Here is a 25,862-nt window from a genome sequence, read left to right on the forward strand (position 1 = left end):
ACAGATTTTATTTTCACAATGAAAATTAAAAACTTGTTTTTATTTCATTGAGAAAACAACAATACCGCCAAATTTGAACGGGTACGAAATTGACAGATACAACTTAGACATTTTTAACGAAACACCACGGCAAAATGCTAACGGCATATTTCGTCACTTTCTGCCGCCATCTTAGATAGAAAATTTGAATTTTACCTAATAATGTGTAAGTCACGTAGAGACAAGAAACACAAACACAATTCTCCTTTTCTGGTTTAATAAGTTTTCACTTCGCAACGACAAGAGTTACCTCCCTTGTCGTTGGACACGCATTGTATTCTGGGATTGATTTCCGTCCTGCAAAAACAACGAACCTCGAGTAGGCACCAATTTCGTAAAGCCGCAAAAGTATGTAAAAATGTTTCCATTGTAAACATTTCATTTATTTATTTGTCTGTGGTTTTTGTTTTTAATTCGCGATTTGAATCTTTATGGCTTGTAAAGTCCGCCTCTTTTTGGGGTTATTTTTTCCTTTTATGTTTTCCGTCCCCCAAAATTCACATGAAGAAGCGCCGTCTTCTGTCGTTTAAAACGACTATGGAAAAATACATTTCAAATTAATTATTTTTGTACACCAAAGAAAGATTGGGAAGCGGGCATCACTTTATTACATTTTTAGTTTTAAAATGCAAGAACAGAATAGTTAACAAAACACCCGAAACTCATGTTAAGAATTCAGGACGACAAATTTTTCTCTTTAGATTATTTAACGCAATCTGTTTTTACCCATTTTTGTTTCTAGGCCAAATTGTTCTTTATGCACTTTTGTTACCGTGCTTAACTTTATTTAGAAATTTATTCTTAACATCGGAAGGGTGTTTTATAATCTTGTATTTTCACCCAACAATTTAAGGGTTTGTATTACTGTACACATAGATTCGAAAAAGTTGTCAAAAAACAAATATATAACAGATAAATGTTATCAGAGGCAAGATAATTTACTTTTCTGCCAAACTGGATATATTTTTTGTGTTTTTATTCAATGTAACATATTTATTCAGCTCGAAAAACATGCAGTGTTTACCGATGTATTCGAAAATTCAAGATGGCGTCTCACACCCTCTTTAACACCGTAAGTATGGAAAAAGGTGTTATAAATAAAAAAAAACTATACAAAATACTATTAAAAACCCGCCGAATATATGTCAACCTATGTCACGGTAACATATATTGAGCGAGTTTTTAACAGTATTTTATCCGGTTTTTTATTTATAACATCTTTTCCCACACTTACCGTGTTAAAGAGAAAATAAGACGCCATCTTGAATGTTCCAATACATCGGTAAACACTGTATGGGTTTCGAGCTGAATAAATATGTTACATTGAATAAAAACACGAAAAATATATCCAGTTTGGTAGAAAAGTAAATTATCTTGCCTTTGATAACATTTATTTGTTATATATTTGTTTTTTGACAACTTTTTCGAATCTGTGTACAGTACAAACCCCAATTTAATAACAGATGTAAAACTTGAATTTAACTTGAGAATATCATTTAAAAAAAAAAAAAAAAAAAAATAGCACGGTAACACAAGTGCCTAAGCACCTGTTTTTCTTGCACGGCACTGACTTTTCATTCCCACTTTCATGATCTTGTGTTACTGTTACACATCTTCCCGTTTGAGTGAAAGAACCATCGATTTCAGTTACCCCCCCCCTCTCCATAAAAAGAGAATTATTTACTTTTTAGATAATTATACAGAAATACGGACTGTCGGACGGATCACATTATCGTTGGTATTTTCGGGGCAGATTACGTAAATCGCCCGGGGATGCCGAACTAAAATTTTCACTTTTTTTCCTGTTAATATCATTGATTACGGACTTAAGTTTCAGATTATAAAAAAAATTGAAAAAAAAAAAAAAAGTTTATAATTTTTCACATGGGAGTTCAGTTTTCGGCGGACGTACACGAATGCTACCCCTCTAGCAAAATACGGATTGGCTCCGATGTTATACGTTGTTCAACTGAGGGAGACGTTATTATTTTTACAAGGAAAGAATTTTTGCGTGTGTGACCTAGTTTTTTAAAATTTATTTTGGCTTGAACTTTGCGCATTATTTTATGTCGGTACTCATGTACTTATTGATCCGTGCTGAAATAATAACGTTATTATTTAAAAAGCCCTTAACATGGGGAGGGTGTTTTGTACCTATTACTTTAACCTTACAATTGAATAAAAAAAACATGTCATAAAACTTCAATTAAACTTGGAAATACGATTTAAAAAATAGCGCGGATCAGTAAGTGCATTAGCACCATTATGTCTAATAGAAGAAAAAACCTGGACTGGATTCTTGGCAGCATTCGAACATTCTTCGCTCTTACACGTTCAGTCCCTAGATGTATCTAAGGCTTTAGCCAGAGGGTCTTCCCGTGAAAATCAGATCATACGGTATCACTGGACGATTACAAATGCTTAACATAATTAAATCCTTCTTAAATAAGAGAAGAATCCAGGTTGTCCTCGACTGTCGTACAGCTAAACAATATGATATAAATGCGGGTGTACCTCGGGGTCTATACTTGGACCTTTGTTATTCCTGATATTCATAAATAACCTCCCTGATGAAATTGTCTCTGAGATTCCCGGATGTTTGGAGGTGTGTGTTGAGCAAAAAAAAGTGGTAGTGGGCAGGCAGGCTCGAACCCATACCGTGAAGGAGGAAAAGAATGTGAAAAAACAAAAGGTGACGACTTTGCCGTTGCGTCTATCACCAAAACGGAAGTGGCGAAGGTTTAAATTAAGGCTAGTCAATTGAAAAGAGGGGATGACTTTTGAAAATATCAGCGAAAAAAGCAACTTCTTGTTGAAAAGTGCCCAGTTGAGGGTGAAGGAATTCATGTTTTTAGCCAATTGTTCGATATTTGCCGTCCGAAGGGTCGAACTTCAAAACGATACCGATCTTGTGAAAATCCATCGCCTCTGTATATCTGCCTAAAACTTTTGACAAACATGCATCATACATGCAGCCAGGTGAGATTTATATTATAGATTGTTATGCCGAAAGTTTCACATTCATTCAAGCAAGGAAAATATAAGAATCTTACATATGAAAATCATGTGAAACATGTAATCTAAAGCCATAATTCGCCAATGTATGGATGCTTGTCATATTTGGCTGATGCATCTGCTACTAGTCTCTCACTCTTGGTCAGGGATTAAAAGCATCCCCAACCGAATAGTTGCTGAAACAGCTTGCGATATCAACAAAGCATTTGGCGCAGTAACCACTACTGAATACACAGCACAATGGTGGTTTACAAAATTTTATTGCGGCGATGAAAGTCTTGAAGATGATGAGCATTTTATTCAGCCATCAGATGTTGACAACGATCAATTAAGAGCCTTAGTCGAAGCCTTAACGAATCTTGCTTTCCTAACTGCTGGAAAACTGCTTCTGTGGTACCAGTTTACAAAAACTCTGGCGAAAGAACTAACCCATTAAATTATCGCCCAATTAGCCTCCTCCCTCTTTTTGCCAAAATATTTGAGTCCTTAATTAATCAAGCTCTAGTCCATCACTTTACAGTTGCTTGCAAAATTTCTGTCTGACCACCAATATGGATTTAGGCAAGCCCGTTCTACTGCAGATATTCTAATTGTAATCTCTGAATGTTTATACCAAGCATTGAATAGGGGAGAGCAGTAGGCCTAGATATATCTAAGGCTTTTGACAGGGTATGGCACAAAGGTCTTCTCATGAAAATAAACTCCTATGGTATTACTAGACAAAGGCTTAGCATAATTAGATCCTTCTTAAATATGTCCAAAAAAAATTCGATATAAATGCAGGTGTACCTCGGGGATCAATCCTTGGACCTTTATTATTTCTGATATTCATAAACGACTTACCTGATAAAATTGTCTCTGAGATGAGTATATTTGCCAACGACACCACGCTCTATAGCTGGCACGTGGGGGAAACTAATGAGCACATATTTAAGGTAATGGCCGAAACCCTAGAGGAAGACCTTCAGTCTGTAGTGGAATGGGATCAGAAATGGATGGTAACGTTCAACGCTGCCAAGACAAAGCTCGTTTCCTTTAATAATAACAAGGCTGCCAACCCCCAATATTTCCTCCTGTATCAGAAAACACGCTATGTGATATACGTATATCTGTACGTGATGTTGCCAAGCTAATCAAAAACCTTGATTCCAGTAAAGCAACTGGCCCTGACGGTATTCCAATTATAGTACTCAAAAAACTTCAACCTGAACTAGCGCCCATACTTACAAAACTGTTTTAACGTTGTCTTAAGGAGAATAGTTTCCCATCTCCCTGGAAAATTTCATCAGTATGCCCTGCATTTAAGAATTCAGGTGATCGCTCATCCCCCTCTCAGTACAGGCCAATAAGTCTCCTGTGCGTCATGAGTAAGTTGCTGGAATCTGTGTTAAATACAGAAGTAATCAACCATCTCAACAAAAATAACCTTCTTAGTGACACTCAATATGGTTTCCGTTCTGCTAGATCTACAGCAGATGTGCTTACAGTTATATCTCATAGGATTAGCAAATCTCTCGACGGAGGCAACTTTTCTAGGGCAATTGCTCTTGACATAGCTAAGGCCTTTGATAGGGTATGGCATAAAGGTTTACTTCATAAGATCTCTAGCTATGGTATTGCTGGAAATGTCTTCTCAATTATTAAATCATTTCTTTCTGATAGGTTCATAAGAGTAGTAGTTGAGGGGCAAAAATCAGAAGCTCACAGTATTAATGCCGGTGTCCCTCAGGGGTCCATCCTGGGCCCCACTCTTTTCCTGATCTACATTAATGATCTTCCAAATCACATCCTTACATCATTTGTAGACATCTATGCTGACGACACTACCATTTATGGTAGCACATCTAAGACAGTAAACGACCAAGTTCTCTCCAATTCTCTCTCCTCTGATCTTGAGCACGTAGTACAATGGGGTAAAGAATGGCTGGTTACTTTTAATGCATCTAAAACCAAGCTTCTCTCTTTACATCATCAACATTCTGATCCACATCTGACATCAATTGAAATGAATGGCTCTCGTCTTCAGGAGGCCTCAAGTTTTGACAAACTTCTTGGCTTGACCATTACTCCTGATCTTAAATGGAACACGTACATCAAATCTGTTGCCAAGGCCGCTGGAAAAATGGTGGGATCTTTCTATCGATCCGGTAGATATCTCACTGCTGATGCTATTCTCTATCTATATAAGAGCCAGGTACGTCCAAGGATGGAATACTGTTGCCACATCTGGGCAGGAGCTGCTAGAAAGGACTTGGCCTGCCTTGATAGAGTTCAAAATAGACTTCGTAGCCTCGTAGGAGATGTCCTTTTCTCTTCCTTGCAACCTTTATCTCACAGAAGAGATGTTGCGAGTTTGTCTCTGATGTATCGTTATTTTCATGGAAAGTGTTCGAATGAGCTTCAATCTATGGCCCCCCCTCGCAAAACTTTCACAAGAAACACTCGTCTAGCTGTAAACACTATCAATAATTCCCCCCACTCTTTATCTGTGCCTAAACCTAAACGTAGATTCCATGAACAAAGCTTTTTTCTTAGAACTGCACGCCTGTGGAATTGTCTTCCGTTTTCCTGCTTTCCGGCTGACTACAATATGGTTGTCTTCAAGTCTAACGTAAATAAGTTCTTGATGAGCCGTTCCATATAAGTTATCAACTTTACCAAATTTTCATTACTAATGATTACTATAATGTCCAATTTCTACTGTACACTCTTTAACCCTTATCCTTGAGTGGCCTCTTGGCCTTGATAATGTGATGCCTATGTAAAAATAAAAAAAATAAATAAATAAATACTTGAAACCTTACCAATAGCTATGGCTAGAGATATTTTACCTGAAAGCACTTTGTTCAAACTCCTCGGCTTAACGTTCACAGGAAATGAGTTGGAATAGATACATCGAAATCATTGCTAAGGCTGCTGCAAAGAAGGTGGGATCTGTCTATCGTGTTACAAAGTTACTTACGCCTGAAAGTATCCTGTACCTCTACAAAGCCACCATTCGCCCATGTATGGAGTACTGCTGTCCTATTTGGGCTGGTGCATCTACTACTAGTCTCTCGCTCCTGGACAGGGTCCAAAAGAAGTTGCCAACCTAATTGGCCCCGAACTGTCATCTAAACTTCAGCCCCTGTCCCATCGATGAAATGTTGTATCCCTCTGCCCGTTTTATAAATATTTTAATGGTGGATGCTCTGACGAAAATACCCTCGACAAGCAGCAAAGTCCCACCCCTACACAGTCGAGATCCCTAGATGTAAGAAAGCCTTTTACTTTAGTAGCTTCTTCCCCAGAACTGCAAGATTTTTGAATTCTCTTCTGGTTTCCTGCTTCCCCAACTGTACTGACATGCAGAAGTTGAAGTGTAATGTGAACAGACATCTTGCTGTTAAGCATAGTACCCCTGCAACTTAGGTCTCCGATAGTAGCCCCTACATCAAAGTAGCGATGTGCCTGGTTTGGGGTGAAAATGTAATTTTAAAAAAAAAAGAAGCCAATCTACACAGAACTTTGAGAATTTGCTTCTGAATTCGACGTAACATACACGTATATTTCCAACTACTCGAGAGAGATTGGAAAGACAAAAATCTTGATAAATTTGTGCCTCACGAATTGAACGACAGCCAAAAGAAACGCCATTATGAAGTGTCATCTTCCCTTTTATGCAACAAGAATGACCTGTTTCTCGACCAGGTTGTAATGTGCGATGAAAAGTGGGTTCATTATGACAACCGGTGATGTTCAGTGGTTAGACGGAGATGACGAGTTGCATCAAAAGAAGGTCATGCTGACTGTTTAGTGGTCTGCGACTGGTCTCATCCATTAGTTTTGAATGCAAGCGAAACCAATATGGTCTCATCCATTAGTTTTGAATGCAAGCGAAACCAATATGGTCTCATCCATTAGTTTTGAATGCAAGCGAAACCAATATGGTCTCATCCATTAGTTTTGAATGCAAGCGAAACCAATATGGTCTCATCCATTAGTTTTGAATGCAAGCGAAACCAATATGGTAAAGAAGTACTGTCAAGAAATGGCATCAGAAACTTCAACAACAACAGCCACCATTAGTCAACAGGAAAGACCCAATTCTTCTTCATGACAATGTTCGACCACACGTTGCTAAACCGACCCTGCAGAAGTTGGGCTATGAAACTCTGCCTCATCCGCCATACCCTTCAGCCCTCTCACCTAACAACTACCACATTTTCAATCATCTCTACGACTTTCTGCATGAGAAATGTTTCAAAAACGCCTTCAGCAACTGCATCGTCACAAGAACGCAAGGTTTTCACGTTACCAGCATAGATGCACTTATTTTGCGGTGGCAAAAGTGTATTGATTCTGATGGTGATTATTTCGATCAATTAATTTTTGTTTGAGTCGAGATACGTTCATCTAAATTTAAAAATTTTAAACCCGCAAGAACTTTTGTCAACCTAATATTTTTATTACAAATATTTTTTTCCTCAGAATTTTTATCCTCCTCCCTACTTTAATCAATATTTTTATGATAAATGTTATGCAAAAATTTTTTATTTTTTAGATGGCCACAGTTAAAGTAGCGAAACCCCTCATGAGGAATCTGCTTACCTCTCGGTTGAAAACAGAAACCGTCATTGGATCTGTTCTCACCATTTTCTCTGGTATTGCATGGAAATATGGAATCCAAGACCCCAGAAAAGCCAAATATGCTGAATTCTACTCGTGAGTAATGCAACATCTTGACCTTTTTTTATATTGCCTTTCCAATTTAACAAATTTAATATTTTTTAACATTTTTTTTTTTTTTCTTTCAGAGATTATGATGCTGAGGCTGACTTTGAGATGCTGCGGAAAAATAATGTATTCCAATGCGTTGATGCAGAGGGAAATATAAGCACAGATTTTTAATTTTAGTCAAAGTGAGTATTTTTTTGTTTAACGTAACTTATCTGGATGGCTTGGTGGTCATGATGTAGCCATTTTAAAGTTGAATCATGTTTTGCAAACAGCATTTAAAAATAATTTTATTAAAGTTGAATCATGTTTTGCAAACAGCATTTAAAAATGATTTTATTAAAGTTGAATCATGTTTTGCAAACAGCATTTAAAAATGATTTTTTTAAAGTTGAATCATGTTTTGCAAACAGCATTTAAAAATGATTTTTTTAAAGTTGAATCATGTTTTGCAAACAGCATTTAAAAATGATTTTATTAAAGTTGAAACTTTAAAAGACAAATTTCAATGCAAACTTGGGAGAAATTGAACCCAGTTTTAAATGTTTTTTGATGAAAGTTTTTGTGATTACTTTTCAATTAAATAAACACTAATTGATACATGCAACACTTTTGGTAAAAAACCAAGATTCGACATAATGTGGCAATAAACTGAAAATTTTGAATCATTTTTCTGGCGCTTATACAGTTTAGTCAAGACATCAAAAAATGAAAATATTGAAAAAAAAGTTATATTGTACGTACTCGTTATAGTCTGAAGTTCTCTGAAAAAAATTTCACTTAATTTCATCAAGTGGTTTTTATTTTACAGGGGGAAAAAACAATTTGTTATGATAGTGAGCAAAAGGTTCAATTTTTAGGAAGAAAAGCTAGCAATAAAGATGGGGAGGGAGTGTCGGCGCTTTAACTGGAGTTATCGCCCTTTGGTGTGTTCAACAAATTTCGTAATGGCTGACTTCAACATGCTCTCATAAAAACGTGTTTTTCTGCTGTAAAATAAAAACTACTTGATCAAATTAAATGAAATTTTTTTTCGGAGATCTTCAGTCCAAAACATATGTACAATATAACCTTTTTTTTTTTATATTTTCATTTTTTAATATCTTGACTAAACTGTACAAGTACCATTTTTCTTGTGATGTTTTTTTTTTTTTTGTTTGTTTTTTTTTGTTTTTTTTGAAAGAAATACACACAGGTGAAATATGTCAGTTCAAAATTAACAGGAAAACTTTTTGATAAAATTCATTTTTACTCCTGTTTCCATTATGTGTTTAAGCCAGTGTACTCTAGAAAAAGTCTCCCTCTTAATATGAAGATACCATGTCATTCAGAGTTTGTTGACTACACACAACCAAATAATTTTTTTTTATTTAAATTCTTGGTGTACACAAAGTTTTGCCAGTTTTCGTGTGTGTGTGTGTTTTTTTGTTTTTTTTTTCTTTATATTTCATTCAAGAACATGTCTTTACAATTTGATTCTAACAAAAATTGCAAAGTAGTGAATTTAATTTTTTTAAACTCTTTTGCAACTTAGATATCCATGATTTTTTCATTATTTATTTTTAATTTTTTTCAGATTATGGATAAAGAAAATATTTTGTTAAAGTTTGAGGAAGTTATTGACTCCTTCATTTGTAACATCTTTATATTAATAAAAACCAGTTAAAATAAAACCTTTTTTTTTTTTTGTAAAATTATGTAAACCATATATGCGTGCGTGTGTTCCATGTCTATAACATGAGATATAGGCCAGCAACTCAACTTTCCTCACATTTTGGGCCTTTTTATCACTGGATGTTTTTTAAGGTTATATTTGCAATACACACGGACGATAAAACGCTTTGGATAATTACGGATTTCAAGGGGTTTCTGCTAAAATCATATTTTAAAAACTAAAGCATCTTTTGTTCAAAAATGAATATACTTTCAAATAAATAATAATGTACATTATATATTTTAAGAGTTTTAAGCAAATAAAGTGCTAAAAATGTTAACGTCATAAAACAGCGTTTTTGGTAAGATTAATGACTCCCCTCTGATTTGTAAATGATTGTACCGCATTTCGTCATGAAATTAACTAGAAATATTACTTTTAATAGATTTGGTTGTCCGAAATTCTTTTGACAATTCTTTTTTTGTTGTGTTAAAAAAAGACTTCAATATGACGAGTTTGGAAAAAAATTTCTTTGGACACCCACTGTTAAATAACTCAATCTTTACTACATTTATCCGTTAAAACTAAAAATGTAACTGGCTTTCTCTTGTGGTACCAAGCAATTTAAAATCTTGACACCTGGAAAAAATCGTTCTATTTTTAAAAAGTATCTAAAAACGATCTGTAGAAGCAGCAGCATTAATATCAGCGATAGTATTACTGATATTATTTTACTGTAAACAAACGTTTTTTTGTTTTGTTTTTATCTTATTCCAGAACGCATTAAAAATGAAAAAAAAAAAATGAAAATATGAATATAAAAAAATGTTCTTACATATTTAGTTGGAGCTCATATTATCGGAACATAATTAGCATGACTAGAGCTATTCGGTTATCAGAATATATAATTTTAAAGAAATCAGGCGTTATTTTTGGTCAAATTTAAAAAATATAATTGAAAAACAAATATTTAACGTGTGCACTACTATCCATTACATTAGTTTTTAACAGTGAATTAAACTTTTGTTTTAAAAAAAAAAAAAAAGTGAAATATGATTTTTTTGCTTTACGTGTGCGAGCAGTACCCTCTCCCAATATATTTTTTTCGTCTTTTTTACAATTTTTGTCAGTGGATTATAATCGAATGGACATTAATCTACCCAATTATATATAAAAAAAAAAAATACAAAATCAATATTTGTAGGAGGTGCTCAGTTTCTAGTTAAGTTCCTATTTACTTGCCTCTCTATGAGGACAGTTAGACACAAGGTCAGTTTATGTGAGGAAAATCCAGCTTCCCAAAAAGGGTCAATCTGGATAGAAACAAACATGAAAATTGTCTGTCATGAAGAATTTCTCTTTCACTGACTGAGGACAGAATACTACACCATGATCTTGGCCCGAAGTCCAGGTAGAGAAATAAAAAAAAAATAAAAAAAAAAATAAATAAAAAAAGTCTTAAACTGACAAATGTAATTAAAAATAAAAACCAAATTTATCAAAAATTTGTGAACGATTTGTTAGCTTTAGCAAAAAATGTTTTTTTGATATTTAAATAAGTGGGCAAAAAATACTTAAAAAGTTTTCCAAACGTCACGTTTTCTGTTTGTGACGTCACATGTTTCAAATGAAATTTATTTTTGTCTATTTGTCGTAATTCTTAAGTTTCACACCCCTTAACAAGAATTACAACAAAAACAAAAATACTTTTCATATTAAAGTAATTTGATGTCCAAAATCTAAGGCTAAAATCTAAGCTAATAATTATGACCCACTAACCGTAAATATGGGGGTCAAATGGCTTTTTTAAAAAAACAAAAAAAAAACTCCCTATAACCCTAGGTACGAGTGGCAAGCCTCCTCTTAAAACCTTATTTAGCCCTAACAATAACACTAAGTCTAAGTGGCAAGCTCTTCACCAAACAAAGTTCCTTGGTAAGCTACATATAAGTGTCTTAAAAAAAAAAATCCTTAAAGAAAAGTGCACAATTTATCCCCCATAAAAATATAAATTAGTCAACTGTACTAAAACGCTAGAATGGTCTCGAAATGGTGAATTATTTTACATTAAATTTATGGGAAACTAACTCCCACTCTAAATTCTAAAATTGTTTCGTTTTGGTTCTATCAAGTCTTCAGAGTGTTCACATAATTTTCCTTAGCTCTATCATTAACCCAAAGTCAGAGTGGCAACCTCCCCACCCTCTCATAATTGCACAAAGACCTTAAAACCACAAATAATCATCTTTTAGGGGGGGGGGGAAGTGCACAGGATTTATCTTCGATAGAAAGAAAGAAAAAAAGGTTAACTGCCCTAAAATGCTAGAATGGCTCAAAATGAGGAATCATTTTACATTAAATTCTAAAATAATACTTTTTTATTCTTCATTGAAGTTTTTTAAGGTATTCACACGTAATTGCCTACAAAGGTAAAATCGCATATTTTGGAGAGGTGGTCTGTGGGGTGATGGGTTAACGGAAGGTATTAATCTACAAAGAAATATTGCAAAATATTCATTTTTAAACAGTTTTAGATTTCGATTTCAGTTATTTGTACATAAAATGCATTAAAATTCAGCTTTGAGTTCTTTAACTTCTTTTAATGGATACATGACATTTTTAAGGAATTGCAGCATATTTATGTGCATTTACTGCAGATTATTTGGAAAACATTAATTTTTGGAGATTTTCAGTAGCATATTCAGATTCCTTGCACGAAAATACACTTTTATGGCAAATTTCATTGTTTAATCTTGTATTTTAACAGATAAAGCATTTTTACTGAAAAAGTAGTGTAAAAAATGTGACAAAACGCATATGGTCTTAAAGAGAAAAATATTCAAACGTGTGAGGCACAAAAATAGTCATAACTTCTTTAATTTTAATTGGATTTAAAAAATTTTAAGATTCTTTTTTAGCTCCTCAAGCTCTTTCTATGTAAATACCAATATTGAAATATCGTAAGCTATTTCACTTTCATGTGTATTGCTAGTTATATCCAGGATCAGACAAAAATGAAAACTGCCAGAGGCACATTTTTAAATAATGCGACTCATTTTCACAAATTCATTTTAAGATTAATACGAAAGGACATGTTCTCCAGTGATTTGATTCCCACTTACTAATCAAAAAAACAAAAAAAAAAACAATAAGAATTGGATTTATTCAGACACAAATAGTAATGTCGAACCCCAGACAAGATTCTTCTGCAATGTGGCACTTTACACACCGCTGACATGACCTAACAACACACGGACCAATCAAAGACGACGCCTTATCAACAAAAGGGAGATGGGGTAAACTTCTTTTTTTTTTTTTTATGCCTCATCCACTGTGCACTCATGGAGAACCATGCATGCTTCACTTGTTCAGGTTACGATGTGGAATACAATGTTTTTCTGACCCCTGCTTACAGTATTTGCCCCGTTTTACAGTGTTCCAGACATGAATATAATGAACAAAAACGAAAATACTACTTCAAAGTCAAAAACTAGTCAACAATAAGTGCTATATAGCTAGATTTTTTTTTTTTTTTTTTTTTTTTACACGGAGGTCACTAGTTATCAAGGCCTGGAGGCCACTCAGGGATAAGGGTTATTGCGTGTACAGTAATCAATGAGAGAGTATTGTAGTAATCATTAGTATTGGAGATTTGATAGTGTCTTACTTTAAGGGGGCAGTTTGTCAGGAATTTGTTTATGTTGGACTTGAAGACATCCAAGTTGTAGTCCGGTGGGAAACAGGCAAACGGAAGAGAGTTCCACAGTCGTGCACTTCTGAGAAAGAAGCTCTGCTCATGGAATCTACGTTTGGATTTAGGCACAGATAAAGAGTGGGAAAAATTATTGACAGTAGTTTCAGCCAGACGGGTGTTTCTTGTGAAAGATTGGCGAGGGGAGGACGAGAGATTGCAGCTCAGACGAGCACTTGCCATGAAAATAACGATAAAACAAAGACAGGCTCGCAACGTCACTTCTGTGAGAGAGAGGCTGCAGGGAAGAGAAAAGGGCATCCCCCACCAAACCACAAAGTCTATTTTGTACTCTGTCAAGGCAGGATAGGCTGGTTTTAGCAGCTCCTGCCCAGATGTGGCAGCAGTACTCCATCCTTGGACATACTTGGCTTTTATACAGATAGAGAATTGCATCAGTAATGAAATAACTTCTGGAGTGGTAGAAGGATCCCACCATTTTTCCAGCGTCCTTGGTAACAGACCTGATGTACTTGTTCCATTTCAGATCAGGAGTAAAGGTCAAACCCAGAAGCTTGTCAAAACATGGAGCCTCCCAAAGACGAGAGCCATCCATTTCAATTGATGCCAGATGGGAATCAAAGGATTGATGATGTAAAGATAGAAGCTTGGTTTTGGATGCATTAAAGGTGACCAGCCAACTCTTCCCCCACTGTACCACACGCTCAAGATCAGAGGAGAGAGAATTAGAGAGAACTTTGTCATTTGCGGCCTTTGATGTGTTGCCATAGATGGTCGTGTCATCAGCATAGATGTCAACGAAAGATTTCAGTATGTGTTTTGGGAGATCATTGATGTAGATCAGGAAGAGAGTTGGGCCCAAGATGGACCCCTGAGGGACTCCAGCATAATTACCTTGGGCCTCTGATTTCTACCCATCAACCACTATTACAAACCTATCGGAGAGAAATGATTTAATGATTGAGAAAACATTTCCAGTGATATCGTAGCTGGAAATCTTGTGAAGTAGGCTCTTATGCTACACCTTATCGAAAGCCTTTGATGTATCAAGAGCAATTGCCCTGGAAAAGAAGTCTTTGTCGAGAGATTCACTAATCCTATGAGATATAACCATTAGCACATCTGCTGTAGATCTGGCAGAACGGAAACCATATTGCATGTCACTAAGAAGGTTATTTCTGCTGAGGCGGTTGACTACTTCTTTATTTAATATGGATTCCAGCAACTTACTCATAACACACAGGAGACTTATTGGTCTATACTGAGAGGGAGATGACTTTTCACCTGAATTCTTAAATACAGGTCATACTGATGAGGTTTTCCAGGGTGTTGGGAAGCACTTCTCCTTAAGGCAACGCTTAAACAGTTTTGTAAGTATGGGGGCAAGTTCTGGTTGGAGCTTTTTCAGCACTATAACTGGAATGCCGTCAGGGCCAGTTGCTTTACTGGAATCAAGGTTCTTAATTAGCTTGGCGACCTCACACACAGATATTTGTATGTTGCATAGCGTGTTGTCTGTTATAGGAGGAAATATGGGGAGTTTTAGACTGAGAAAGCAGCAATTTGCCCCTATTTGTCAGAAACATTACTTGTGGAATGTGAGAACAACATAAAGCAAGTGAGTTATGTGACTGCCGCAAGTAAACCTGAGGTATAAATTGATATCATGTCATTTGTACGTGAATCAGGTTTTGAGTTCCTTTTTTTTTTTTTTTTTTTTTTTTTTTTTTACAAAGGAATCATCACTTATCAAGGCCTTGACACCACTTGAGAATATTAAAAAGGTTAATGAGTTTACAGTAGTCAATATAATATAGTAATCGTTGGAAGTGTAAAGTTGGTAAATTAGATTACTTAAGGGGAACAGCTCATCAAGAACTTGCTTACATTGAACAGATAAAGAGTGGGGGAAATTATTGATAGTGTTTTCAGCTAGATGAGTGTTTCTCATGAATGTTTGGTGGTGGTGGGGGGGGGCATAAATTAGAGCTCAGATGAGCAGTTGCCATGAAAATAACGATAAAGCAGAGACAGGCTCGCAACATCTCTTCTGTGAAAAAGAGGTTGCAGGGAAGGGAAAAAGGCATCTCCCACTAGGCAACAAAGTCTTTTTTGAACTCTGTCAAGGCAGAATGTCTTTCTAGCAGCTCCTGCCCAGATGTGGCAACAATACTGAATCCTTGGACGTACCTGGCTCTTATATAGGTAGAGAGAATTGCATCAGCAGGTAGATATCTACTGGATCGATAGAAGGAGCCCATAATTTTTCCACTGACCTTGGAAACGGATTTGATGTATGTGTTCCATTTCAGATCGGGAGTAAAGGTCAAGTCCAGAAGCTTATCAAAACATGGAACCTCCCCATGACGAGAGCCATTCATTTCAATTGATGCCAGATGGGGATCAGAACGTTGATGATGTAAAGATAAAAGCTTGGTTTTAGATGCATTAAAATTAACCAGCCACTTTTTTCCCCATTGAACTACATGCTTAAGATCAGATGAGAGAGAATCAGAGAGAACTTGGTTGTTTACGTCCTTTGATATGCTGCCATAGATGGTAGTGTCATCAGCTTAAATGTCTACGAATGATCTAAGGATGTGATTTGGGAGGTCATTGATGTAGATCACGAAGAGAGTTGGGCCCAGGATGGACACCTGAGGGACTCCAGCATTAATACTATTGGCTTCTGATTTCTGTTCATCAACCACTACTCTTATGAACCTATCAGAGAGAAATGATTTAATAATTAAAAACCCCATGAAAGACATTTGATATGTCAAAAGCAATTGCCCTAGAAAGGAAGCCTCTGTTGAGAGATTCGCTAATCCTATGAGATATAACCGTTAGCACATCTGCCGTAGATCTAGCAGAATGGAAACCATATTGCATGTCACTAAGAAGGTTATTTTTGCTGAGGTGGTTCTCTATTTAACGCAGATTCTAGTAACTTACTCATGACACACAGCAGACTTATTGGTCTGTATTGAGAGGGAAATGACTGGTCACCTAAATTCTTGAAATACAGGGCATACTGATGAGATTTTCCAGGGTGACGGGAAGCAATTCTCTTTAAGACAACGCTTAAACAGCTTTGTAAGTATGAAAGCTAATTTTGATTGAAGTTTTTTAAGCACTATAATTGGGATACCGTCAGATTCAGTTGCTTTACTGGAATCAAGGTTTTGATTAGCTTGGCAACATTACACGCAGATATTTGAATGCCGCATAGCGTGTTTTTTGATACAGGAGGAAATAGGTGGTTGGTGGCCTTGATTGCATAGGGTAGAATTAGTTGCAAAGTTCTTGGCGAAGAGTTTAGCTTTTGTTTTTTTTGTTTTTTTTTAATTACATTTTCACCCCAAACAAGGCACATTGCCACTTTGGTGTAGGGGGCTACTATCAGGGACAGCAACTACTGGAGCACTATGTTGGGAGTTAGGTAGCAAGATGTTGGTTCACATTACACTTGAATTTCTGCATGTCAGTACAGTTGGGGAAGCAGGGACCTGGAATGGAATTCCAGAGTCTAGCGGTTCTGGGGAAGAAACTATTGGAGTAGAAAGATCTTTTACATCTAGGGATCTCTACTGTGTGGGGGTGGGATTTAGCTGCCTGTCGGGTTTGTTGAGGGTGTCTACGTCGTGGGGGCACAAGTGTCTGCAGTTCATCAGAGCATTCACCATTAAAATACTTGTAGAACAGGCAGAGGGATGCAACGTTTCATTGATGGGACAGAGGCTGAAGCTTAGATGCTATCAGATTGGTGATTCTCTCTTGAACCTTGTCTAGGAGCGAGAGACTAGCAGCAGATGCACCAGCCCAAATGTGACAACAATACTCCATACATGGGCGAATGGTGGTACCTCAAGTCCATTGATGATAGTTATGATAGAACATATGCTTCTGTTCAGGATCCTGTTTACTATTTGCCAAAACTGGTGGGAACCAAGCCCCTGCTTAGCCACAACTCTCGCGCGTTTTTTTACAGTGGTTGCTGACAGTCCTGAAAGTGGACTTAGTCTCAGTACTTCTATTAAGTAGGAAACAATGGAAAAAGTGATTTCTGTGCGCAATGGCAGCAGCACATTCCGGAGAGAACCATTGCTGGCTGTTAGGTTTTCGTTGGAATTTTTTCAAGGGTATGAAATGGTCTATACCTACAATTCTGTTAAGTCTGATACTATAGAGGACACATCCTTTTTAAACATGGAACACAGAGATAGATCTGATATAAATGTACGGAAGCTACCCCAGTCAACCATAGAGTATGGATATACTATATGATGGAAAGGTATGTCTGAGGACTTATTACATTTCATTTTAACTGATACAACATAGTGGGTGGAAGATTGCAGTGGAGACAGAATGGAAGATGAACATAGCTCAGGGCAAGTTGTGAGGAAAAGATCTAACCTTAACCCTGACCGTCAGTATCGGGCAAACGGGTGAGTTCACGAACAATCTGAGTGAGGTCAAAAGCAATGGAGAAATCGTGACAGAACCTCCCTTCATCATCTGTCTTATTTGAGTGGGTTAACCATTCCACATTGTGAATGTTAGCCATAGGATGAGCAGATAGGTTGTGGTCAATTTTCTCAGATATGCTTTTAAAGATAGTAACTCTGCTGTTGTGGGGATGATAGAAGACAAATATAAATTTAGTTGTGTGGTAATTTAGGATCTTCTCTGGAGATGTCCCTATCACATGGAAAGCCATCTTTAATGTAGGCACATATTCCATGCTCATGGCGATCTTGGGGGTCATATTTAGATGTTAAGTTAGAGTATCCTTTGATTCCAAACTCTTTTAGGGAAATAGTCGGTCCAATGTCAGTTTCACTTAGGTATAATAGTCTGGTTTAATCTCCTAATTGGGTTTCAACCATCGATTTTATTTTGGGGAGGAGCAGGGGGTACTTAATGACATATTCTTTAACTATGTCTGCATTTGTTTTATCCTCCTTTGAATATTTTTTTTTAAAAGGTCAAAGGTTGATAAAAAATGAGATCAAGCATTTCATACTTGTATAACTTTTTTCCTGAAGCACATTTCGATGTTTTATGTAATTTTTTTTCACCCCAAAGTGTATTACCACTTGGACATAAGGGGCTACTGATTGGGATCATACCTACAGGGGACTATGTGGGGAGTTGAGCTGCAAGATGTTTGTTTGCTTTACATTAAAACTTCTGCATGTTAGTACAGATTTCAACAGTGAAGGGGTGATATTTTGCTGCTTGTCAGGTTAGTCAGGAGCATGTACATCAAGGGGACACAAGTGCTATGAGTTCATCAGAGCACATACCATTAAAGTACTTGTAAAAACAGGGATGAAACAATGCAGCGATGAAACAATGTTTGAGAAATGGAAAGAGACCACTGGATGTGACATGTTCTTTTTTGAATGTCAAATTTTTGTTTTTAAAAAAATGCATTAAAGATTTCAAACAAGATTTCTTAAATTATATTTTTTAATCTCGTGAAAGCCCAACTTAACAACACTGAAAACCTCAGCGTACCTGACAGACACGGATCTTTTGTTCATAAGGAAAAGAAATTAATTTTGTCTTGTATGGTAGGTGTTCACCAAATTAATACAAGAATTGATTTCATATTGTATATGATTTCCAATACCACCCCCACATTGTCCGGTCAGATTTTCTTCATTAGGAACCAATCATACTCTCGCAAAATAAACTGACCATCACTAGCTTGAAGAATCTCTGTCTAATTTGTTTTTTTTCTTGAGTCTCCGAGACCTTTCTTGCCGTACCGTTTCTGCTTCAAGACTTGAAATTTCATTGACGCGTAAAAGGAAAGCATTTGAGGCACCAACAAGAGGATCCTGATATATCGACTCAGCTGAAAAAGAAAGAAACAACACAATTTTATCAAAATAATATATCGACTCAGCTGAAAAAGAAAGAAACAACACAATTTTATCAAAATAAGGTTTTAATAAGGTTTTTTTTATGACAAATGGATGAGGAGGGGTTCTCACCACTTCGAATCCAACAATTTTTCAGGATTTGATTCTATTTCTGCAATGAGGTTTTATTTGTAGATTGTTGTATTTGTGAAACAATGGAAGACCTTAAGTAAAGATGAAAAATGCTATGGAAATTCAGGCTCAGACCGCAAAATGATGCAATATTGGATTCTTCTTGGTCATAGCTTTCAAACGAGCCATTACTATTTTAATCCAAACTTGAAATATCACACTTAATGAGTTTTTTTTTGGGGGGGGGGTGAAATGCCCAAATATGGAAGTTTTGGCCCACACCATTCAAATAATGAGGCAGTTTTGATATTTTTGGATTCCACCGTATTCCTCTTGACTGTAACTTTCAAACAAGACTTCACCCAATGTCGTAGCATAGTTTTTTGTTGATTTATGTCCAAATTACCAAAAAAAGTACATTCTGAGTCCACTATGTGCTGTGCAAAGTTAAGATCTGAGAATAAATGCTACTAATACCAATGTGATGATTAATGGTTCTGGTATCGGGAAAGAGCAAAGTTTCCTTGCTCAGATTGTGGAAAGGCAGGTGAGTGCAATTCAATCTTTCCTGGTATCTGTAAGCATCAGGTACACAACAGGTGCAGTGGAAAGACAACCAGTTTATGCACACAAAATGTCAGATAACAGACATGAAAGAGATAATCACAATAGCAACTCCTATAATGGAGGAGATAAGGTGTTACTGTGATTGCAAGAATTAAAAGTGGATGAAGTTTCTGTTACTAACCAACAGAACGTTAGCATTGTCGACTAAGAGAAGAGTCTTAAATATGTATGCAATGTGATAATGTAAGTAAAACCTGGCTAGAGGATTGAGGACGTGTTGCATGGAGAGATGAATGGCAAAAACACTAGAGGAAAACCTCTAATCTGTAGTGGAATGAGGATAAAAATGGATGGTCACATTCAATGCTGCCAATGAGTTGGAACAGATACATTGAGAGCATTGCCAAGGCCGCTGCGAGGAAGGTGGGCTCTCTCTACCATGCTAGAAAGGTACTCACACCTGAAAGTATCCTGTACCTCTACAAGGCCACCATTCGCCCATATATGGAGTATTGTTGTCACATTTGGGCTGGTGTATCTGCTACTAGTCTCTTGGTGATGGACAAGGTTCAAAAGAGAGTCGCCAACCTGATAGGTCCTGAACTGTCATCTAAGCTTCAACCTCTGTCCCATCGACGTAATGCTGCATCTCTCTGCCTGTTCTACAAGTATTTTAATGGTGAATGCTCTGATGAACTACAAGCCCTTGTATCCCTTAGATGTAAATACTCTGAAAAGCAGCAAAATCCCACCCCTACACAGTAGAGATCACTAGATGTAAGAAAGCTTTTTACTCTAATAGTTTCTTCCCCAGAACTGCCAAACTTTGGACCTCCTTTTCTGGTTCCTGCTTTTCCAACTGTACTGACATACAGAAATTCAAGTGTAATGTGAACAGACATCTCGCTGCTCAACTCCCTACATAGTATCCTTGCAACTTATGTCCCCGATAGTAACCCCTACATCAAAATGGTACTGTACCTTTTTGGGGGGTGAAAATGGAATTTAAAAAAAGAAAATGATATGATGGACGTGTAATTTGAGTGTTAAAGAAAGCCCCAGAGGAAAATTATATCTTGACAATATAGAGAGATTGTATACAGAACAGGAGACTTCAATGGTATGGCCACATTGAAAGAATAGACAAGAGTATTTGGGTTAGTAGATGAATTTAAGTAGCAGGTTTAGTTCACAGAGAAAGGTTGATGAATACATGTAAAAAAAAGTGATAAGAATGGATTTAAGAAAAAGAGGGATAAATAAAGACCTGGTCAGAGTTAGTTTGAAAAATCAGTCTCTAAAAGCCGTTATACGCATGTCAGCATTTAAAACAGACGATAATATTGATATTTCAAGCGCTTAAAATACCTTTTCGTTGTAATCGATAATGGTTTCAGAATTTCAAACTGAAACATTTAATCAACTGTGATGGATTGCTGTTTACCTTCCATCGATTTGCAATCACTTGTATTTTAGTTAATGTCGTTCTTTCACCAAGAATTTAACTCAAAACCTCTGGAATTCATTTTTGAATATTTCCTTACTAATGCTTATATCCATTTGGCCATGTGTCCAGTATGGCAACCAAAATTCACAGAATGTGATTAACTAAAACAAAATGCAACTGAAGAAGGCCACAGAGTAAATCGGCTGAAACATAAAAATGATAACAACCAACATGAAACACATAAAAATTCTTGTTTATTTTTCCAATCCAAAAAATGGGTTCGACTAAATGACATGATTAAATGCAAGAGAAAATGAAAAAGAAATTTGTATCACTTTGTCAAGAATAATTTTAATTTTTGTCCGAGAAAATCCGGCATGTTCCTGTTTGCAGGTAGCAGGGGAACACTCATTTTTAAAAAGAATTAAAAGAAAAAACACAACTAAGGGAAGAAAAAAAAAGTTTTCTCCAAGCCCCTCTCCTTTTTTGATTTGAATAATAAATAATTGATTTTAATGTAGAAAAACAAAATGAATTCTTTCAACAAGGCAATTTACCTTCTTTTTGTGGATTCCGGTTAACAGTTTGGTTCATGGAAGCACCTGGTTTGCTATTGAGAGCTGGAATCTTTTTGGATGTCGACAAAGCTGGTGACATGGTCGATAAAGAACTTTGAATTGAACGAAGGTTTTTATTGGAAATGCTTGGTGACCAGATTGTCCCAGTTGCTACAAGTTTGTCGATATCATCTAAAAAAAAAAAAAATTGTCACTTGTAACAAATAAAATGCAATTATGATGAAAGATTTTTTTAATGTTGTGAATCTATTAAATTGCTTTGTGACAGGTTCACCCTCTCTCCATAATGCCTTTGTCATTTTGAATTCTCATCCAATTATTTTTTTACAAATTTTTTTTATAAACCCAACAAAAATTATTCTTTTGATAAAAATGTTTATTTTTTGAGCATGGTGTCATTTCATTTGAAATAAAATATATTTTTGTAAACCTACGCATTAACACATGAGGAGTAAAGGTTTAAAATGAATTTTTTCCTGTTTCCACCTGGAATTGAACCCTAATTAAGTCATAGATTTTATATAATAGTATTTGTAGAAAAAACAGAGACTAGCAGCATAGCATTTCTGAGAGAAAGGTTGAAGAAGAAAGAGTGGGGGGGGGGGCAATCAAATTACAGATCCGTTTCTGCATCAAGAAACCTCAAATGGGACAGAAATTCTCCAGCTCAAATATGAAAACATTTCTCCATACATGATCTGATAACAGATTTGTAGAAATAAAAAATAGATTTTCAGGTGTGAAAAAGTGTTTCAAGCGATAAGGAGCCGACGTTATAAGAAGCAGAAAAAGCAAGGATCTAATGTACAAACTCCAAGATTTGATGAAAAAGAAAGACCAAGAAGTTTCAGAGTCGATTTCTTCTAAATCATCTAATGAGAATGTCAATACGGACTCACAATTAAAAGACATGAGTCTTAACAGAATGAAACAGACCGTGTAATAAACATCATTTAGTTGACATCGTAATACTCAACACACAAACATTTAAAGGAAGTCAGAATTTATCAATATTCTTCTGTTCAATTCTCACAATTATTAATGTAAGAAAATAAATTTAAAATGGAATATGAAGTAAAAGAAAAACAGAAATAAATGAAGTGTTCAAATAGAAAAGACAATGAAAAGAAAAACAAATGCAATAAACTAAATTTTTTGTGTGTAATTATAAAAAAAAACTAAAGATAAATATATTTCTATATAAAGTTTTTTTATTTTTTTTATTTTTTTGTTTTTTTATTACATTTTCACCCCAAACAAGGCACATTGCCACTGTGGTGTAGGGGGCTACTATCAGGGGCAACAACTACTGGGGCACTATGTTGGGATTTGGGCAGCAAGATGTCGGTTCACGTTACACTTGAACTTCTGCATGTCAGTACAGTTGGGGAAGCAGGGACCTGGAATGGAATTCCAGAGTCTAGCGGTTCTGGGGAAGAAACTACTGGAGTAGAAAGATCTTTTACATCTAGGGATCTCTACAGTGTGGGGGTGGGATTTAGCTGCCTGCCGGGTTTGTTGAGGGTGTCTACGTCGTGGGGGCACTAGTGTCTGCAGTTCATCAGAGCATTCACTATTAAAATACTTGTAGAACAGGCAGAGGGATGCAACATTTCGTCAATGGGACAGAGGCTGAAGCTTAGATGCCAGTTCAGGGCCTATCAGATTGGCGACTCTCTTTTGAACCTTGTCTAGGAGCGAGAGACTCGTAGCAAATGCACCAGCCCAGATGTGACAGCAATACTCCATACATGGGCGAATGGTGGCCTTATAGAGGTACAGGATACTTTTAGGTGTCAGTAGTTTTCTAGCACGGTAGAGAGAGCCTACCTTCTTCGCAGCGGCCCTGGCAATGTTTTCAATATAATTGTTCGAACTCATGTTTCCTGTGAACGTTAGGCCAAGGAGTTTGAAAGATGTACTCGCAGACAGGGAGTCACTGGCCATTTCTTTTCATGATTGAGAAGGTTTCTTGTAATTATTGAAGGTAACCAGTTTAGTCTTGGCAGCATTGAATGTGACCATCCATTTTTGTCCCCATTCCACTACAGATTGGAGGTCATCCTCTAGTGTTTTTGCCATTTCTTTAGTTATGTGTTCATTTGTTTTCCTGTCATGCCTGTTATAGAGTGTGGTGTCATCAGCATATATAGCCATCTCAGGGGCAGTTTTGTCGGGGAGGTCATTAATAAATATTAGGAACAATAGAGGTCCAAGGATAGACCCCTGAGGCACTCCCGCATTTATATCACACTGTTTAGATGTATGACCGTCAAGGACAACCTGGATTTTTTCTCTTATCTAAGAAGGATTTAATTATGTTAAATATTCTATCAGTGATACCGTATGATTTAATTTTCCTGAGGAGACCCTCATGCCATACCCTGTCAAAAGCCTTAGATATATCTAGAGCTACTGCTCTGTCCTCCCCTACTTTGTCCAGTGAATGGTATATACGTTCAGAGATTCCAGTGAGGATGTCTGCTGTGGAATGGGCTTGTCTAAATCCATATTGTTTGTCAGTCAGAAGTTTAGCATTTGTAAGGTGACGGACTAGAGCATGGTTAATTATGGTCTCAAATATTTTGGCGAAAAGTGGGAGGAGGCTAATGGGGCGATAATTTGCTGGGTCAGTTCTTTTGCCAGAATTCTTGAATACTGGTACAACAGAAGCAGTTTTCCAACAGCCCGGAAAGCATAATTCATTAAGGCATTTGTTGTAGAGTTTGGAGAGAACTGAAGCTACTTCGGCTGAGCACTTTTTTAATAGCACAGCTGGGATGAGATCAGGTCCACATGCTTTTGAAGTGTCAAGGTTTTTTATGATAGCATGTACCTGAGCAGGGGTGCTTTTTAGATCGTCTAGTGTGGCGTCTGTCCGCAAAGCAAAGTCAGGCAGGGGGTGGTTGGAAGGGTCCAGTGTGGAGTTTGAGGCAAACCGGCTGGCAAGCATATTAGCCTTGTCGGTTGCTGAGCAAACAACCTCGTGATTATTGGTTAGTGGGGGAATTGTTGATTGCCCATTATTTACTACACTGTTGTAGATTTTCCAGAAGTCACGATTTCTTAATTTTTGTGCTTCGACGCGTTTTTTAGTGGTTTCAGTAAATTCTCTCTTGGCTGTTGCTATTTCTTTCTTAACGTTATTTCTAGCTTCTATATACTTATGTCTGTTTGAACTGGACTTATGTCGGTTAAATCTGCAGTATGCATGCTGCCTTTGACCAATGGCAGTTGCGCAAGTAGAAGTAAACCATTGGGGAGAGTGGGGCTTGCTATAAAAAGTAGCTTTTTCGTCCAAGTGGTGATATGCCTTGTTAGGAGTTAAAGTGTTAGGAGTTAACGTTAAATAGAGCTGGTAGAGTGTATATGTGAGTATATTTATCATATATTTGTCACTACCAAACTAATTAATCAATCATTATAAATTTTGGCCCACAGCTTTAAGCATAAGACTGTGTAATGTGCAGGGTTGTGGAGTCGGATGATGAAAGTCTGACTCCGACTCCTTTGATATCTTAGACTCCGACTCCCGACTCTGACTCCTTGACCACTATGTGAAAATCTATTCTGCAGATCCATATACCAGCCTTCAACACCTATTCAGCATTTTATAATTACTTTTCATGTATATCATTTTTTATGTTTAACATTCACTTGTATGATAAATATACTCACATATACACTATACCAGCTTTATTTATTTATTTAACGTTAACTCCTAACATGTTAACGCCTAACAAGGCATATCACCACATGGATGAAAAAGGCTACTTTTTGGGACCATGTCTAGGAAAGATTAGCAAGATGTCAGTTTATGTTACATTTAAACTTCTGCATATCAGAAGGACTAGGAAAGCAGGTAGCAGGAAGGGGATTCCAAAGTCTAGTTGTTCAAGGGAAGAGACTATTAGAATAGAAAGCTTTTTGGCATCTAGGGACCTCAACAGTGAAAGGGTGAGATCTTATTGCTAAACGGGTTTGTCAGAGATATGGCTGGGGTACAAGTGCAACGAGTTCACCAGAACACATTCCATTAAAACAGGCACAGAGATGCAACATTGTGACGCTAGGACAAGAGCTGGAGCTTAGTTGATAAAGTGGGACCGATTAGATTGACAACTCTTTT

The 25,862-nt window shown here is 36.5% G+C and overlaps 2 protein-coding genes across 5 annotated transcripts in view; one reads left to right on the forward strand and one right to left on the reverse strand.

Moving 5' to 3' along the window:
- The first annotated feature begins 5 nt into the window (after nucleotides 1-5).
- Nucleotides 6-9,443, forward strand: LOC145260572 (cytochrome c oxidase subunit 6C-1-like). Its single transcript, XM_080118847.1, has 4 exons — nucleotides 6-387; nucleotides 7,598-7,758; nucleotides 7,851-7,955; nucleotides 9,347-9,443. The coding sequence occupies exons 2-3, from the start codon at nucleotides 7,598-7,600 to the stop codon at nucleotides 7,942-7,944; spliced, it is 255 nt and encodes an 84-aa protein (XP_079974973.1). The 5' UTR covers nucleotides 6-387; the 3' UTR covers nucleotides 7,945-7,955; nucleotides 9,347-9,443.
- A 9,150-nt stretch (nucleotides 9,444-18,593) lies between these two features.
- The window catches only part of LOC145260562 (uncharacterized), a 131,788-nt gene continuing 124,519 nt past the window's right edge, over nucleotides 18,594-25,862 (reverse strand). For 3 of the 4 annotated variants that reach the window (XM_080118818.1, XM_080118811.1, XM_080118825.1), the window contains 2 exons: nucleotides 21,713-21,904; nucleotides 18,594-19,002 (listed from right to left, as the gene is read on the reverse strand). In XM_080118818.1, the coding sequence (XP_079974944.1) occupies nucleotides 18,848-19,002; nucleotides 21,713-21,904 (347 nt within the window). In that variant the 3' untranslated portion in view covers nucleotides 18,594-18,847. The remainder of the gene's footprint in view (nucleotides 19,003-21,712; nucleotides 21,905-25,862) is intronic. The other variant, XM_080118835.1, reaches the window with a different exon arrangement.

The sequence above is a fragment of the Euprymna scolopes genome, chromosome 3 (genome assembly GCF_053919585.1).
Source record: "Euprymna scolopes isolate OS-2025 chromosome 3, ASM5391958v1, whole genome shotgun sequence".
Taxonomy (NCBI): Eukaryota; Metazoa; Mollusca; class Cephalopoda; order Sepiida; family Sepiolidae; genus Euprymna; species Euprymna scolopes.

What these genes read in the sequence shown, in the direction of transcription:
- LOC145260572 (XM_080118847.1), top strand. Translation starts at nt 7,598, where the DNA reads ATGGCCACAGTTAAAGTAGCGAAACCCCTCATGAGGAATCTGCTTACC. An exon ending in AAATATGCTGAATTCTACTC is followed by an intron (nt 7,759 to 7,850) that starts GTGAGTAATGCA and finishes TTTTTCTTTCAG; the next exon opens with AGATTATGATGCTGAGGCTG.